This window comes from Eleutherodactylus coqui, chromosome 5 (assembly GCF_035609145.1).
Source record: "Eleutherodactylus coqui strain aEleCoq1 chromosome 5, aEleCoq1.hap1, whole genome shotgun sequence".
NCBI classification, from domain to species: Eukaryota; Metazoa; Chordata; class Amphibia; order Anura; family Eleutherodactylidae; genus Eleutherodactylus; species Eleutherodactylus coqui.
In genome coordinates, this window is record NC_089841.1 from 45,166,974 (window position 1) to 45,182,623 (window position 15,650).

The window sequence follows — 15,650 nt, forward strand, 5'->3', positions numbered from 1 at the left end:
TAAATCATGTTATAGCAACTCCACTCTGGCTCCTATAGGGGGACCCAGGTGCGACGCCTTCTATGCCATCTACATTCCCAGAGGAGATCAGTTAATCAGGTCTAGCTCCCAAAGCAGGTGAATGGTGTGTAACGTCCTTAGCCACAACACAGCAGGTGGGAAAAAAGGTTTACTTTTTTGTGTATTTTAAAATTGGAAGTAAAATAATCAAACTTAAAAACATCAATGCAATCAGTCACTAGAGGATGCCGACAAGGTTTGCTTTTTATCATCACATTCCAAGTGCCATTATTTTAGAATTTTTCCATCAGCAAAAGTTTGTATTCGCTCACGGTACCATTTAACCCCTTGAGTGGCGGGTTTCCTACCACCCTGTCGTGCCCACCAGGGCAGGTTTTTTTAAATGGTCTAATCATTGAATTTCAACTAATTTTGCAGTTGCGTCTCAAGAGCCATAACTTTTTCATTTTTCCATTGACACGGCCATGTGAGGGCTTGTTTTTTTGCGGGACAAGTTGTGATTTTTTAAACAGGGGGAGGAAAAAAGAAAAAAAGGGGCCATGTCATTAAGGGGTTAAATAATGTATTAACTTCGTTCTCTGGGTCATTACGACGCATGGATACCACATGTGTGATTGTATTTTTGATTTTTTTTACCAAGTAAAGGGAGACAAGTGTTTTTATTATTTTTTTTAATAATTTTTTTACTTTTGTTTTTTTTAAATTTTTTTAATTTTTGTCCCTTTAGGGACCTCCACAGGGACTCATCAGGACCCCCTGATCACATTCCGGGGGTCCGATGGTGACAGCCCTTTACATGCTGCAGTGACAGCCCTTTACATGCTGCAGTCACATAGACTGCAGCATGTAAAGTGTTAACACAGCAGAGATCGGAGGTTTTCTCTGATCTCTGCTGTAAGAGCTGGTACCTAGCTGTCCTCTGACAGCCAAGCACCAAGCTCTCCCTGCCACAGAGACCATCGGCTTGCTTCTGACAAGCCGATGGTCTCTATGGCAACCTATAAACAAAGCAGGAGACTTAGAAGCAGGAGATTGCCGGCAGATCGGCAATATCTTCTGCAGGGTTTTTCAAAGCCCTTGCTTTGTTCTCTGTGGGTCTGTGCAGGCAGAGCACACTGTCACAGCTTGTGGCATTGTGCTCTGCAGCTCCCATAGTGATACATAGCCCGGAAATCTTCCGGGCTATATCGCCATCGTCAGTGGAGCTCGTCCCGGAAAATTTCCGGGCGTGCCACTTAAGGGGTTAATGTACCCTAAAATGCATTGAAAAACTTTTACAAAAACTTTTTAGTAGGTTGAAATCAAAAATCACACCAGTTTTTTGGGTTTAACTCTTTACAGCTTTCACATTGCAGTAAAATCTTAGTTTTAAGTACGATTACGGCAAAACCAGATTTATATAGTTGGTATACTTTCATAAAATTAACTAAAAAAAAGGAAACATGTGCTTTTCTCGGCATATCCAGAGCCGTATGACTTGTTCCCTTCAGTAGGGTTGTGAGGGGGCTCGAATACATTTTGCAGGCAGACCTGCAGTTTTTAGTGGTATCCATTTGTGGGGTGCCACTGCATTTCTTGTTTACCATGTGGGGTAAATAACGCATTTCGTTAGTTTGGACTTTTTCACACCAGTTCTATTTTATCGTTTAGGCTTTTTTATTTTAAAAAAATTAGAAAAAGGGGTTCCTTTTGACTCTTTAATATTTTCTACATGTGTTTTATTTCTTTTACTTCTCTCAAACCTTTAATGCATTTTATAAGGCCCAATTCACGCCCGCATTAGAGCTTCAGCCATAACTCCGTTCATCGGCTCCGTTTTTGGAAATGAGAAACAGAATTTAAATGGGAATCAGCTGATTGTTTTTCTCTCCCATTGATTTCTATTGGGCCTTTACAAAACGGAAGCCAAAAGGAACGCTTTACGTTACAATCCATTGTGTTTGGTTTCCTTTTTTAAATGTAGAAAAACGCAGTCTGGAGTACAATTGGCTGCACTGAAAATACTGAAATGGGTGAAAACGGACAGATTTACTGGAGATCATTGGAGAAAAAAAACGGATCACTTTGTTTCTGTTATATTTATGTTTCTCTGCTCCAAAAATGGGGCAGATGAGCGGAATTATGGCTGAAGGTCCTTAGTTCCCTGGTGGGATCTGAACACATGATCTCTGGGTCATTCCAGGACAAATCATCCAAGGGGGGGGGGTGTCACACCTGACAATCTCCGATATTTACGGAACCTTTCATATTTGTTTGATACTAGAATGCATGGTAAAATCCCAAATTTCAGACCCATCGGGTCATAGGCTTATGCTCCGGTCTCTACTGGCAACTGCAGTCCTGTCTGGTTTATGGGACATCACAGGGGAAGCAGCCAGTAGTAGAAGTCAGCGATCAATCACTGGCACACCTTGGACAACCCCTTTAATGCTCCATGATGTACAGTAATACATATAAAGAGGCATGGCAGATGCAATCCTCTAGTTGTTCCCAATAACTTCCTCCTCCCGCTATGTACAGCCCATTCGATACTCCGTTCCTTCTGGGCAGCACGGAGGGTCTTAGGGGCGGGTCTTTGGAAGACGTGCCTTGTGTGACTAAGGCATGCCTGCAACATTGCTGAACATTACTCTTAATCGGAGGTGCAGTGGCAAGATTGGTTGAAAATAGTGCCATTAAAAATTGTGATCGCCATTTGCAAAATTTAGGGCATATTGGTGACAATTTTGGATGCTTTATGGAGCCCTTTAAAATACATTCATATCTATGGAAAAACCTGCAAAAACATCTACTTGGCTTCTATAAGGGTAAATGTAAAAGGGTTAAATTATTGTTAAAATCAAAAAGGAAAATTAATTCAACCCTTACTGCTTTAAACTCGATACAAAGAACAAGGCTGCTAGTTATGATGACATCACAAGGCACACGACATCATAGACATCACATGATATCACAACCGGCGCAGAATATCCAAAGTTCTAAACCAGAACCATCGTGTGTTCTTAGAGCTTTCCAGCATGAAGAGGGCGGATGCAGGTATGTAGCTCCTCAGTCAGTGCGGAGACTTCGTTCACACATCGTGTAGGGGGAGATTGTACACATTTGGGCACAGTGGGGCGGATTTATCAAAGTCTTTCAGTTTTCCATCTTATAAAAGATACAATTTGGTGCATGACATCTTGTGCACCCAAGTGTGTAACTTTTTGGTCTCTTACACTGGCCCCACTACTTTTTAAAAGACTGGGCACGGCTTAGTATTAGGAGGCGGCGCTGCGCACGGCCCGTTATATTTGCTATAATTCACAAATTCATGGACAGCCCAAAAATGAGTCAAATGTATTTAGAGGAGTGCCTATATTAACCCTTCCCAATCCACTGTCTGTAGTCTAAAGACATTATGATTTAAGGCTGTACAGCTCCGATGTAGGAAGACGTCCGTTGGGGTTCTCTTACTGTATATTGCCAGTCTCTCTGCTGGCGGAAGCCTATCCAACGTGTCACCTCATGCAGTACTGGCTTTGGCCAGCATATAGCGCCGTTGTATAAGCAGAAAAAGAGTGTGCCCCCTAGGAAAACCAGGATACAAATTAAATTGGGAAGGGTTAAGGCTGCCTGACCACAGGAGATGATCCACTTGCGATAAATCGCCCACGGATCATGCTATGAAAAGCTTTCCATAGGCTAACTATGGAAAGCACAGTCCGATGTCCACAAGCGGAGAATCATAGTGATTTACCGTGATTCTCCGCAGTGAGCCCACCTATTAGATAGGTTCATCACGGAGAGCTGTCGGTGCTCCCCCCTTATCCCCTGCGGCAGAATATCGCTAGCGTTATTCCATCATGGTCGTCGACAGGCAGCCTTAGTGCACAAGCAGCACAATGATTTAGGCCGCCTGCTCACGGGCAGAAATCCCGCGGCGGGATTTCCCGCGAGATTTCCGCCGCTCAAAGCCTGCATAGGAGTTCATTACAATACGCACTCCTATGCAGACGGCCGCGGTTTGGCCGCGCGAAATCTTTCGCGCGGCAAACAAACCCCAGCATGTCCTATTTTTGTGCGGGGCTCGCAGAGCCTTGCACAGAAACGTCACTCACTCAACCACCGGCTCCGGTCTGCGCATGCGCCGGCTGCCCGGCACATGAAAGAGCCGGGGCCGCCGGGCGCGGGCGAGTACGCGCTAGTCTCTGCAGGCGCTCGGGTCGGGTCTCGCGGCGAGAATTCTCGCCGTCGGATCCGACCCACTCGTCTGCAGGCGGCCTTAATTAGAAGGTTTAGAACATGCCAGTCTGAGGGATCTGCCTCTACGGTATGTGTTTGTCATGCGTGAAAGGCTTCAGTCTGTTTCCATTCCATCAGGCCTCAGGTTTTTTTTTTAGGGACGGAAAAATAACGCTACAGACTGCGCTAATTTTTCATCTAAAACAAAAACAGTAATCTAACAGAACCGAAGTGCACTGAAGACTTTCCGTTTACCTTCCATATTTTTGAAATCCCACTGAAATCAATGGGAAGTAAAAATAAAGAGAGATCTGTTGTTTTTTTCGTTTCATTTCAGTTTAGGTTATAAGTTCCTAAGAAAAAAGACAACGTAGACCATATGATGACATCACAAAGTGTATGATATTCCATAGGAATCGCATGATGTCACAGAGTAAATGACATCATAGACATCACATGACATCACAATTGACTAAGAATGATAAAGCTGCGAACCAGAGCCATCTTACGGCACTTGAGCATGACAGCTTGCAGAGGACGGATCCAGGTAAGGAGCTCTTCAATCAGTGCTGAGACCTAGCTCAAACATTGTGTTGCTGGTGGAGTTGAATTGAGAACTGCATCATTTCATCAAATTTTTCTGCACAGGCCAACGGGCAGCCTGAAGAGCGCGAAGAGCCGGGAGGGCCCGGACGAAGGCGACCAAGAGCCGGGAGGGCCCGGACGAAGGCGACCAAGAGCCGGGAGGGCCCGGACGAAGGCGACCAAGAGCCGGGAGGGCCCGGACGAAGGCGACCAAGAGCCGGGAGGGCCCGGACGAAGGCGACCAAGAGCCGGGAGGGCCCGGACGAAGGCGACCAAGAGCCGGGAGGGCCCGGACGAAGGCGACCAAGAGCCGGGAGGGCCCGGACGAAGGCGACCAAGAGCCGGGAGGGCCCGGACGAAGGCGACCAAGAGCCGGGAGGGCCCGGACGAAGGCGACCAAGAGCCGGGAGGGCCCGGACGAAGGCGACCAAGAGCCGGGAGGGCCCGGACGAAGGCGACCAAGAGCCGGGAGGGCCCGGACGAAGGCGACCAAGAGCCGGGAGGGCCCGGACGAAGGCGACCAAGAGCCGGGAGGGCCCGGACGAAGGCGACCAAGAGCCGGGAGGGCCCGGACGAAGGCGACCAAGAGCCGGGAGGGCCCGGACGAAGGCGACCAAGAGCCGGGAGGGCCCGGACGAAGGCGACCAAGAGCCGGGAGGGCCCGGACGAAGGCGACCAAGAGCCGGGAGGGCCCGGACGAAGGCGACCAAGAGCCGGGAGGGCCCGGACGAAGGCGACCAAGAGCCGGGAGGGCCCGGACGAAGGCGACCAAGAGCCGGGAGGGCCCGGACGAAGGCGACCAAGAGCCGGGAGGGCCCGGACGAAGGCGACCAAGAGCCGGGAGGGCCCGGACGAAGGCGACCAAGAGCCGGGAGGGCCCGGACGAAGGCGACCAAGAGCCGGGAGGGCCCGGACGAAGGCGACCAAGAGCCGGGAGGGCCCGGACGAAGGCGACCAAGAGCCGGGAGGGCCCGGACGAAGGCGACCAAGAGCCGGGAGGGCCCGGACGAAGGCGACCAAGAGCCGGGAGGGCCCGGACGAAGGCGACCAAGAGCCGGGAGGGCCCGGACGAAGGCGACCAAGAGCCGGGAGGGCCCGGACGAAGGCGACCAAGAGCCGGGAGGGCCCGGACGAAGGCGACCAAGAGCCGGGAGGGCCCGGACGAAGGCGACCAAGAGCCGGGAGGGCCCGGACGAAGGCGACCAAGAGCCGGGAGGGCCCGGACGAAGGCGACCAAGAGCCGGGAGGGCCCGGACGAAGGCGACCAAGAGCCGGGAGGGCCCGGACGAAGGCGACCAAGAGCCGGGAGGGCCCGGACGAAGGCGACCAAGAGCCGGGAGGGCCCGGACGAAGGCGACCAAGAGCCGGGAGGGCCCGGACGAAGGCGACCAAGAGCCGGGAGGGCCCGGACGAAGGCGACCAAGAGCCGGGAGGGCCCGGACGAAGGCGACCAAGAGCCGGGAGGGCCCGGACGAAGGCGACCAAGAGCCGGGAGGGCCCGGACGAAGGCGACCAAGAGCCGGGAGGGCCCGGACGAAGGCGACCAAGAGCCGGGAGGGCCCGGACGAAGGCGACCAAGAGCCGGGAGGGCCCGGACGAAGGCGACCAAGAGCCGGGAGGGCCCGGACGAAGGCGACCAAGAGCCGGGAGGGCCCGGACGAAGGCGACCAAGAGCCGGGAGGGCCCGGACGAAGGCGACCAAGAGCCGGGAGGGCCCGGACGAAGGCGACCAAGAGCCGGGAGGGCCCGGACGAAGGCGACCAAGAGCCGGGAGGGCCCGGACGAAGGCGACCAAGAGCCGGGAGGGCCCGGACGAAGGCGACCAAGAGCCGGGAGGGCCCGGACGAAGGCGACCAAGAGCCGGGAGGGCCCGGACGAAGGCGACCAAGAGCCGGGAGGGCCCGGACGAAGGCGACCAAGAGCCGGGAGGGCCCGGACGAAGGCGACCAAGAGCCGGGAGGGCCCGGACGAAGGCGACCAAGAGCCGGGAGGGCCCGGACGAAGGCGACCAAGAGCCGGGAGGGCCCGGACGAAGGCGACCAAGAGCCGGGAGGGCCCGGACGAAGGCGACCAAGAGCCGGGAGGGCCCGGACGAAGGCGACCAAGAGCCGGGAGGGCCCGGACGAAGGCGACCAAGAGCCGGGAGGGCCCGGACGAAGGCGACCAAGAGCCGGGAGGGCCCGGACGAAGGCGACCAAGAGCCGGGAGGGCCCGGACGAAGGCGACCAAGAGCCGGGAGGGCCCGGACGAAGGCGACCAAGAGCCGGGAGGGCCCGGACGAAGGCGACCAAGAGCCGGGAGGGCCCGGACGAAGGCGACCAAGAGCCGGGAGGGCCCGGACGAAGGCGACCAAGAGCCGGGAGGGCCCGGACGAAGGCGACCAAGAGCCGGGAGGGCCCGGACGAAGGCGACCAAGAGCCGGGAGGGCCCGGACGAAGGCGACCAAGAGCCGGGAGGGCCCGGACGAAGGCGACCAAGAGCCGGGAGGGCCCGGACGAAGGCGACCAAGAGCCGGGAGGGCCCGGACGAAGGCGACCAAGAGCCGGGAGGGCCCGGACGAAGGCGACCAAGAGCCGGGAGGGCCCGGACGAAGGCGACCAAGAGCCGGGAGGGCCCGGACGAAGGCGACCAAGAGCCGGGAGGGCCCGGACGAAGGCGACCAAGAGCCGGGAGGGCCCGGACGAAGGCGACCAAGAGCCGGGAGGGCCCGGACGAAGGCGACCAAGAGCCGGGAGGGCCCGGACGAAGGCGACCAAGAGCCGGGAGGGCCCGGACGAAGGCGACCAAGAGCCGGGAGGGCCCGGACGAAGGCGACCAAGAGCCGGGAGGGCCCGGACGAAGGCGACCAAGAGCCGGGAGGGCCCGGACGAAGGCGACCAAGAGCCGGGAGGGCCCGGACGAAGGCGACCAAGAGCCGGGAGGGCCCGGACGAAGGCGACCAAGAGCCGGGAGGGCCCGGACGAAGGCGACCAAGAGCCGGGAGGGCCCGGACGAAGGCGACCAAGAGCCGGGAGGGCCCGGACGAAGGCGACCAAGAGCCGGGAGGGCCCGGACGAAGGCGACCAAGAGCCGGGAGGGCCCGGACGAAGGCGACCAAGAGCCGGGAGGGCCCGGACGAAGGCGACCAAGAGCCGGGAGGGCCCGGACGAAGGCGACCAAGAGCCGGGAGGGCCCGGACGAAGGCGACCAAGAGCCGGGAGGGCCCGGACGAAGGCGACCAAGAGCCGGGAGGGCCCGGACGAAGGCGACCAAGAGCCGGGAGGGCCCGGACGAAGGCGACCAAGAGCCGGGAGGGCCCGGACGAAGGCGACCAAGAGCCGGGAGGGCCCGGACGAAGGCGACCAAGAGCCGGGAGGGCCCGGACGAAGGCGACCAAGAGCCGGGAGGGCCCGGACGAAGGCGACCAAGAGCCGGGAGGGCCCGGACGAAGGCGACCAAGAGCCGGGAGGGCCCGGACGAAGGCGACCAAGAGCCGGGAGGGCCCGGACGAAGGCCTGGGGGCGAAAGAAGGCCTGAAGAAAGAGTAGGGCCTTTACGGCTTCAGCCCTTCTGAGCCTATATATAATTACATACATATAGAGCAATATGCAGCGGGTTAAATGAGATCCAGGGTGATAGCCGATCGCCACATCTGGGGTCAGGAAGGAATTTTTTGCTCCCCTGAGGTAGAACTCTCCGGGGGGTTTTTTTGCCTTTCTCTGGATCTTTTGTTTCTGCTCTCATCTCAGGACACTGGTGGACTGGTCTGGCAAGTTCTGTGGTCTCCACTTGGCCTGACCTGAGAGCAGAAAATGGCCTGAAGAGTGTGAAGGCCTGAGCGCTGAAGAATGCCCAAAGAGTGTGGAGGGCCTGAAGGCGAAAGAAGGCCTGAAGAGTGAGGAGGGCCTGAAGGCGGAAAAAGGCCTAAAGAGTGAGGAGGGCCTGAGGGCGGAAAAAGGCCTAAAGAGTGAGGAGGGCCTGAGGGCGGAAAAAGGCCTAAAGAGTGAGGAGGGCCTGAGGGCGGAAAAAGGCCTGAAGAGGGAGGTGGTCCTTTACAGCATCAGCCTTACTGAGCCTATATATAATTACATACATATATAGAGCAATATGCGATCGCCCCATCTGGGGTCAGGAAGGAATTTTTTGCTCCCTCGAGGTAGAACTCTCCGGGCGGGGGGAGGGGGGGGGGGCTTCTTTTGGATCTTTTGGTCCTGTGGCTCTCATCTCAGGACACTGGTGGAATGGTCAGAAGGACCACAGCCAGTTCTGTGGTCTCCACTGGGCCTGATCTGAGGGTCACTGTGATCAATGTAGACTTTATTAAAGGGACAGTAATATTTAATTACAATGATGCTTATTGCTATTCTAATAAATAAGAAAGAATTCTATACATATACATTGTGGTGTTTGTTTTTTGTCTGGATTTTTCCTTATGCAGTGACCATGATGGCAGTGATCGCTGCCGCCTAATATATTTTAGATGTAGTCTTATCCTAAATTATAATAAAAGTGTATCATCTCTAAAAAGACATGGTGACCATTACTACAGAACAGGACCTATAGTGGGGTAATTCCAGGATAAATCACCCAAGGGGTAACACCCAACCACCTCCGATTTTTATGCAGCTTTGCAAATTTGTTTATTACTATACCGTGTATAAAAATCAAAACTTTTCAGACCCATTGGGTCATGGAGTCAAGAAATACAGGGAGGTCAATTTTTCAAGGGTTGCCATAATTTTTGATCATTCACATGGGTTACCAGGGGAGGTGGTGAGTTCTCCTTCAATGGAAGTGTTCAAACAAAGGCTTGACAGACATCTGTCTGGGATGATTTAGTGAATCCTGCACTGAGCAGGGGGCGGACCCAATGACCCTGGAGGTCCCTTCCGACTCTACCATTCTAGGATATCTCAGAAACTATTGGGCGCAGGAAGATGTGCAGTGTGTCATATGTAGATTTATAATATAGTCTTCCTAACTCTGTAATTCCAAGATAAGTTGGAACAAAAAAAGTTTCAACTTTTTTTTTGGAACTGAACTCCAAAAAGCTGAAAAAAATGTATATATATGTCCCATACATTGGAGTGGCGTACCACAAATTTTCAGGAAGATGTTTGTCATATTTGAGAATACAATTCTTGATGGTGACCAATTCTATACAGACAACTAATTTAATGGAATCAAATATGACCAAATACATCTGCATGTATTCATATCATGAATTGGGTGAGAAATCTGCAAATGTACGACTAACGATCCACATGTGGATTTAGCCCCTTTCAAATTGGAATTGGCACAGAATCTTCGTCCAGAAGGGATATATGTAGACTATGGTTTAGATTCCCATTAAAACCAAATGGGACACAAAATTAAAGCGGATTTCGCGCCAACCCCACATTCAGTTTTTCACTATGTGAACAGGGCCTTAGATGCCGTGGTCAGGATTGAACGCAGCATCCAAGGGGGATAAACAGCTGGGATCAGAATTCTGTTTGCTCCCGGTCACTGTAGACAGGCGTCATCTGTAACCCAACCAGCAGCTGCTGTGTATGGAGGAGGCTCAGTTCTTGAGCCTGTTCTATATATGCCCTGCACACAGATGTCATGAAGAGGTTAAAGGGGTTTTCTATCAATAAGGATGGCCATCAAAATTATATTGGCGGGAGTCCAACTTCCAAAACGTCAACCAACCAACCACTGACTAAAGGGACTGTGTCTCCTACATTGTTTACCAGCTACAGCGCAGTACAACTGATAGTGGCTGTAGACGGTACTACAGCTCCGTGAGCTGCAAAACCAGATACAGTCCCAACAGAGTTCTAAAAAAACCATTTCAGCCTATATTCACACTAGTGCAAGAATCCAAAAGCAGATGTTATAACCGAAAGCTAGAGATGTTAAAACGGATGCACAAAGAGAAAAGCAATAACAGTGCAGCATGCAGGAATGGGTACATGTGTTTTTCAGAAGCCTGGGAAAGCGGGATGCCAGTCCCTATGACAGCGCTTGTGGCTGCCAACCAGCAAGTGGGGGTGGAGTGGCTGGCTGAATGCCCAGGCAGAGAGCCAGTACCCAGTATTAGGGCAATGTTAGTACTTTATAACTAAACAAGCGCTGCGTATTGTAAACTGCCATTGGTCGCGGTACAGAAGACCGTGGATGGTATGTGATACGTTCACAGGACTTAAGCAAACAAAATGTTCCTGAAAATGAATTCTTCAAATAACATGGCAGTGTCTCCGGGTCTAACATTCCCGTAAGTGAGGACGCTGGCGGGGCTCTGCGCTGATACAACTGGTTTACGCTGTTCGTCACATGCTGTCAACGTCGTGTTGATGTTTTTCTATCTAGGTTCGGCATGTGGGGACAAGTAGAGTCATACAAAGCTCCAAAATACATCCCAATGCCCATTAATGTCTTGCCAGAGGACGACTTGTACTATGAAAGCGTGGACTTACAACCTGTTATGCGACAGACCTTATAAATAGCTAACAAGGCACACACTGAGCATTTAACCCCCCCAGGGGGCAAATCTATGTCAATGTACTGGTATATTTAAAGGCTTTGTCCAACAAAATTCTACCGTTTTGTGTCTATAGCTCTTATATAAAGTTATGCGTCTCCACGGTTACAGACTACAAACAAACTGCATGTAGTCTGATGCTGCAGTCATACCACCTTCTATCTGCTCCAGGATGGTGAATACTCTAACTTTCAGCCTCATGGCTCCCCGGCTTAGTTTACAAAAACCTGGCACGTGTGGTTGACCAATCTGCATACCGCTTCTGTAGCTGCCCCTGCTTAAATATAATGAGCTGAAATAAAGACTAATGCACCTGTTCTTATGTATTGTGCTTGGCAAGTAAGGTTATCGCATACACTCATGTATACCAACTGACCACTTTATTAGAGATGCCCACCCCCCCATCTTGTAGTGCGTGAGCCTCCATTAGTCAGAACTGCAGCAGTTCGTCGTGGTGTAGATCCCACTAGGTGGTGAAATCGTTCTGCAGCAATACCGGCCCCTGCGGACAGGAAGCTTCTTGTAGTGTGGTGGAAGCCCAGTATATATCTATATGGATCGGTGGGCCTTGGCAGTAGACAGTTGTCAATTTAACATTCTGTATACATATTTGCTTTCTGTCTTGCTACAAACATAATGTTCTTACAGTTATGCAATAGGTACTTCCGCTCATATGAAAATATCTGTTTTATAACTCTGCTGACATGGGGAAGCCAACATGAAACTTCTGTTCTCAAAACGCTGACAAGATAATATATAGTATAAACACGTCACGTTTTCCATCTGTTTTGCAACTTTGGAAGACAGTATAACTCAGACATGGACAACCGCAGTCTGAAACAGCTACCGCAGAAATTACCCAAGCAATTTTACTGGAAACGTATGCAAATAATATGGGAGGTTTGTGCAATTTATAGTTCATGATGTAACATCCAATCAGATCGAAGGAACCACACGTGGCTCCAAGACAACCCACTCATTTCATCCACCACCTGATGGCCAATCACAGATGACCGGAGGATGGAAGAATTGCAAGATGCTTATCCAATAATTAAACAATACGTTGTATCTATGTAATCTTTGACCTGCCCAGATGGGCGGATATGTTAAACTCTTTAAAAGAGGCTACACGCCCAACATTAAAGGAGAATTGAGGAAGCTATACATGCTGAACCTCGTGTCAGTGTGAAAACTTCTTATGCGCATTATCAATTCAGAATTAATATGGAGGGGTGTAAACATTCCAAATTGAGTAAGCCGTGGTTCCACAAAGGAAGGTTCCACGACAGTAGTTGCTGCAGATGAGATGGAGATCCTGACATGTTCTGACCAGCTGACAGGAAGGGGTCATCAATTCATGCTGCTTGTGCCAAATTTTGACCCTGCCAAATTAGACCCGGTCACCGGTTTATGAGCACCATAAACTAAGTTACGGTGCTCATATGATAGGTTCCCAGTAGCCCAAGGAGGTATATTTTACACTTACGGCCCTCCTGATGCTCAGCACACAGAATGTGGCTTGGAGATGTACTTCTGCACTTTTCAAAACCCATAACTTTATTTTTGCAGCGACATGACCATATGAGGGCTTGTTTTTTTACATGGATGAGGGGGGGGGGGGGGGGGGAGCGCTGACAGGTCTCAGCGGTGAGCCTATCTGACAGATAGGATCACTGCGGAGAAACGGGTTGCCGCGAACTAGATCCCGTGAGCGCAGAATCGCTAGGATTCTCCACTCGTGGATAGGGGGCTGCTCTTCCTATAGCAACACTAGGGAAAGCTTCATACAGCGTGATCCGAGGGCGATTTATTGCAGATAGATTCACGCCTGTGGACAGGCAGCCTTAGTTTTTTCCCTTTACAGCGTTGCCTTTACAGAATAAAAAGTGTGTTCAATTCTTGTAAGTGCCGTTACGAATGTCATGACACCAAATGTGTACCAAAATGCGGAAATTACTCAAAAAAGGGTTTTTTTTTAAGTATGTTTTTTTTTCTTTTTTACTATTTATATTTAAATTATTTTACGCTTTTTTATGTCCCTGTAAGGGGGACCTGAAACTATAATCGTTATGATAATACATAGCACTACTTCTGTACTGCAATGTATCATCACCAATAATAGCGATCGTATGCCATGGCAGACACGGACACCATTGTCTGGCATCTGGTTGCCATGGCATCTCATCAGCTAGCACAATTCAATAAGTAAAGGACCAGCAATGATCCCCACTGCTGCAGCGAGAGGCCAGCTGTCAGTCACAGTAGCCTCCTGCTGTGAATTGCGAGGGCTTATCCTGCGCTATCCATAGGACATAAGTGTAAGCTCTGGGAAGGGAACCATCGTAGCTCCCATCACTTACCATTCACATGGTTGGTGAGATCTAAATGCCTGTAGAGAACCATCCATTCCCGCAAAATCCCAAAACTTAACATCGTAATCGTAGCTTCCGGTAACCAGACGTGCGCCCGAAGGGTCCAGGCCGAGCGCCGACACCTGGAAGAGACACAAATCATTGTTATTATAGTATAAACTATACACCATCATATACTAAACACCAATATCTCCTGAAAAACAGCGAACTAAAGACTTGACATCAGAGGTCTAACAGCATGCGGTTCTCCAGTTGATGCAATATGGCAGGCAGAGCATGCTGGGGGTTGTAGTTGCAGATAAAAAAGGAAAGCTTACAGGTTTCAAGTCATATATCATGACCATAAGCCAGGTTTGTATGGCTTGAAACATGTAGGCGTTCCTGTTTATATCCTCTGGCGATAAGCAGCAAACGACAAGAGGGCAGAGGAATGGATATCTGCAATAACTAGAGAACAGGGCATTTTGGAAATAAACATCTTATGGGCGAGTGCATTCTTTTGCAGTTTTGAAATATAATTTCCGAGATGGGAGTATCCCTTTAAGACAACGATTGGTTGCAATCAGGGCAATCGATCATCCGTGGGATCATCCTACCAGCAACACTAAAGAGGACCATCTGATGAGGAAAGAAAAGGTCCAGAGTGGCGGAACAACATAAAAGTAGCAACACTCTCCTGTCCCCGTACCTGCACCACTCCCGTCCCTCTTGTCACCTGATCTTCATGGACATCCCGACTGTGATGTGACTGCTGCAGCAGATTACTGTCTCTACCGCAGCGGATTACTGTCTCTACTGCAGCAGTCACATGACCTTGTTTTGGGATGTGCACCCGGGAGTGAAGACCAGTGGGAAAGTGACAACCAGAGGAATGGGTGCTGCGGGTGCTGGGCGCAAGTTAGAGAGAGATTTAGCCAGTTGGCAAATGATCATCAAATGATGATGCTATATACTTGCAATTTAGGCTGTGGTAGGACAAAATTTTGCAAAAGAAGGATGAGATCTCTGGCAAACTGCAGTTTTCTATCGTTCTTTGCAGACAATTGTTTGCGCTACTTCTTCAAGCAATGGCCACCCTAAAGGGCCGAAAACAGCTACTTTGGCCAACCCTTATACCATTATCTCGCATGTATGTCCATTTTACTGTCAAAGTAGACACCCCCTTTAAAGGCTTCAGCTCTTTTACTGATTTTCCCTACAGAACGGTGCACCCACCTACCCGCTGAGCGGGCAACTGCAGCACAGTCACATTGACTAATCTTGGGCGCAGGAGAGCGCCCCCTTTAGCTCCATCAAGGGAGTTGCTGAGGCTTTTATGTTCACCACAGTCTCTCCCAAAAAGATTGCACTACTGAAAACAAAATAAATCAGATCCATGCTATCTATATCCATCGCAGATGTGTTTGTACTGCAGATATGAGACCCTCTGTACCAACACAGAATCAAGGACGCACTGACTCATGTCACATCTGTCCCTAAGAGTAAAGAAGCCTTCTTAGGTCTGACACTTCGTAAATCAATTATTAACTTGTCTCCCTTATACAATACACAAATATTCAGGTCAACATCAGATACCAGCCGAGGAATTAGGAGGGGATGCCCCCAGTGGTACCAACTTCATTGCCTCCTAACCGTGACTACAGAAGGGGCATCTCTGCCTGCCCAGCCCATGAACAGAGCCTTGTATGTCCCCCTTTATCTACAAGCACATTAATCACCGGTCCTTGTTCTATGGCTTTATGACACTTTAAAAGGCCTCCTGGAAGAGGTCAAAGTTTTCAAGAGTATGATTTAGGAGCTCAATTGGAGACACTCAGCTTGAGACAGCAGAACTTTCTTGACCTCCGTCTTGCTTCAACGACTCGCTAGGTAGAAAAGCTGAAATCCTAAATGTGAGTCTCTTGTGTTCTTGGTGAAGGTCAATTTAACAGGAATGATATAGTCTG

The 15,650-nt window shown here is 50.9% G+C and overlaps 1 protein-coding gene across 3 annotated transcripts in view; it reads right to left on the reverse strand.

Annotated features, from left to right (window-relative positions):
- The window catches only part of WDR70 (WD repeat domain 70), a 215,453-nt gene that overhangs the window by 169,110 nt on the left and 30,693 nt on the right, over nucleotides 1-15,650 (reverse strand). For all 3 annotated transcript variants that reach the window (XM_066602410.1, XM_066602409.1, XM_066602411.1), the window contains exon 7: nucleotides 13,693-13,826. In XM_066602410.1, the coding sequence (XP_066458507.1) occupies nucleotides 13,693-13,826 (134 nt within the window). The remainder of the gene's footprint in view (nucleotides 1-13,692; nucleotides 13,827-15,650) is intronic.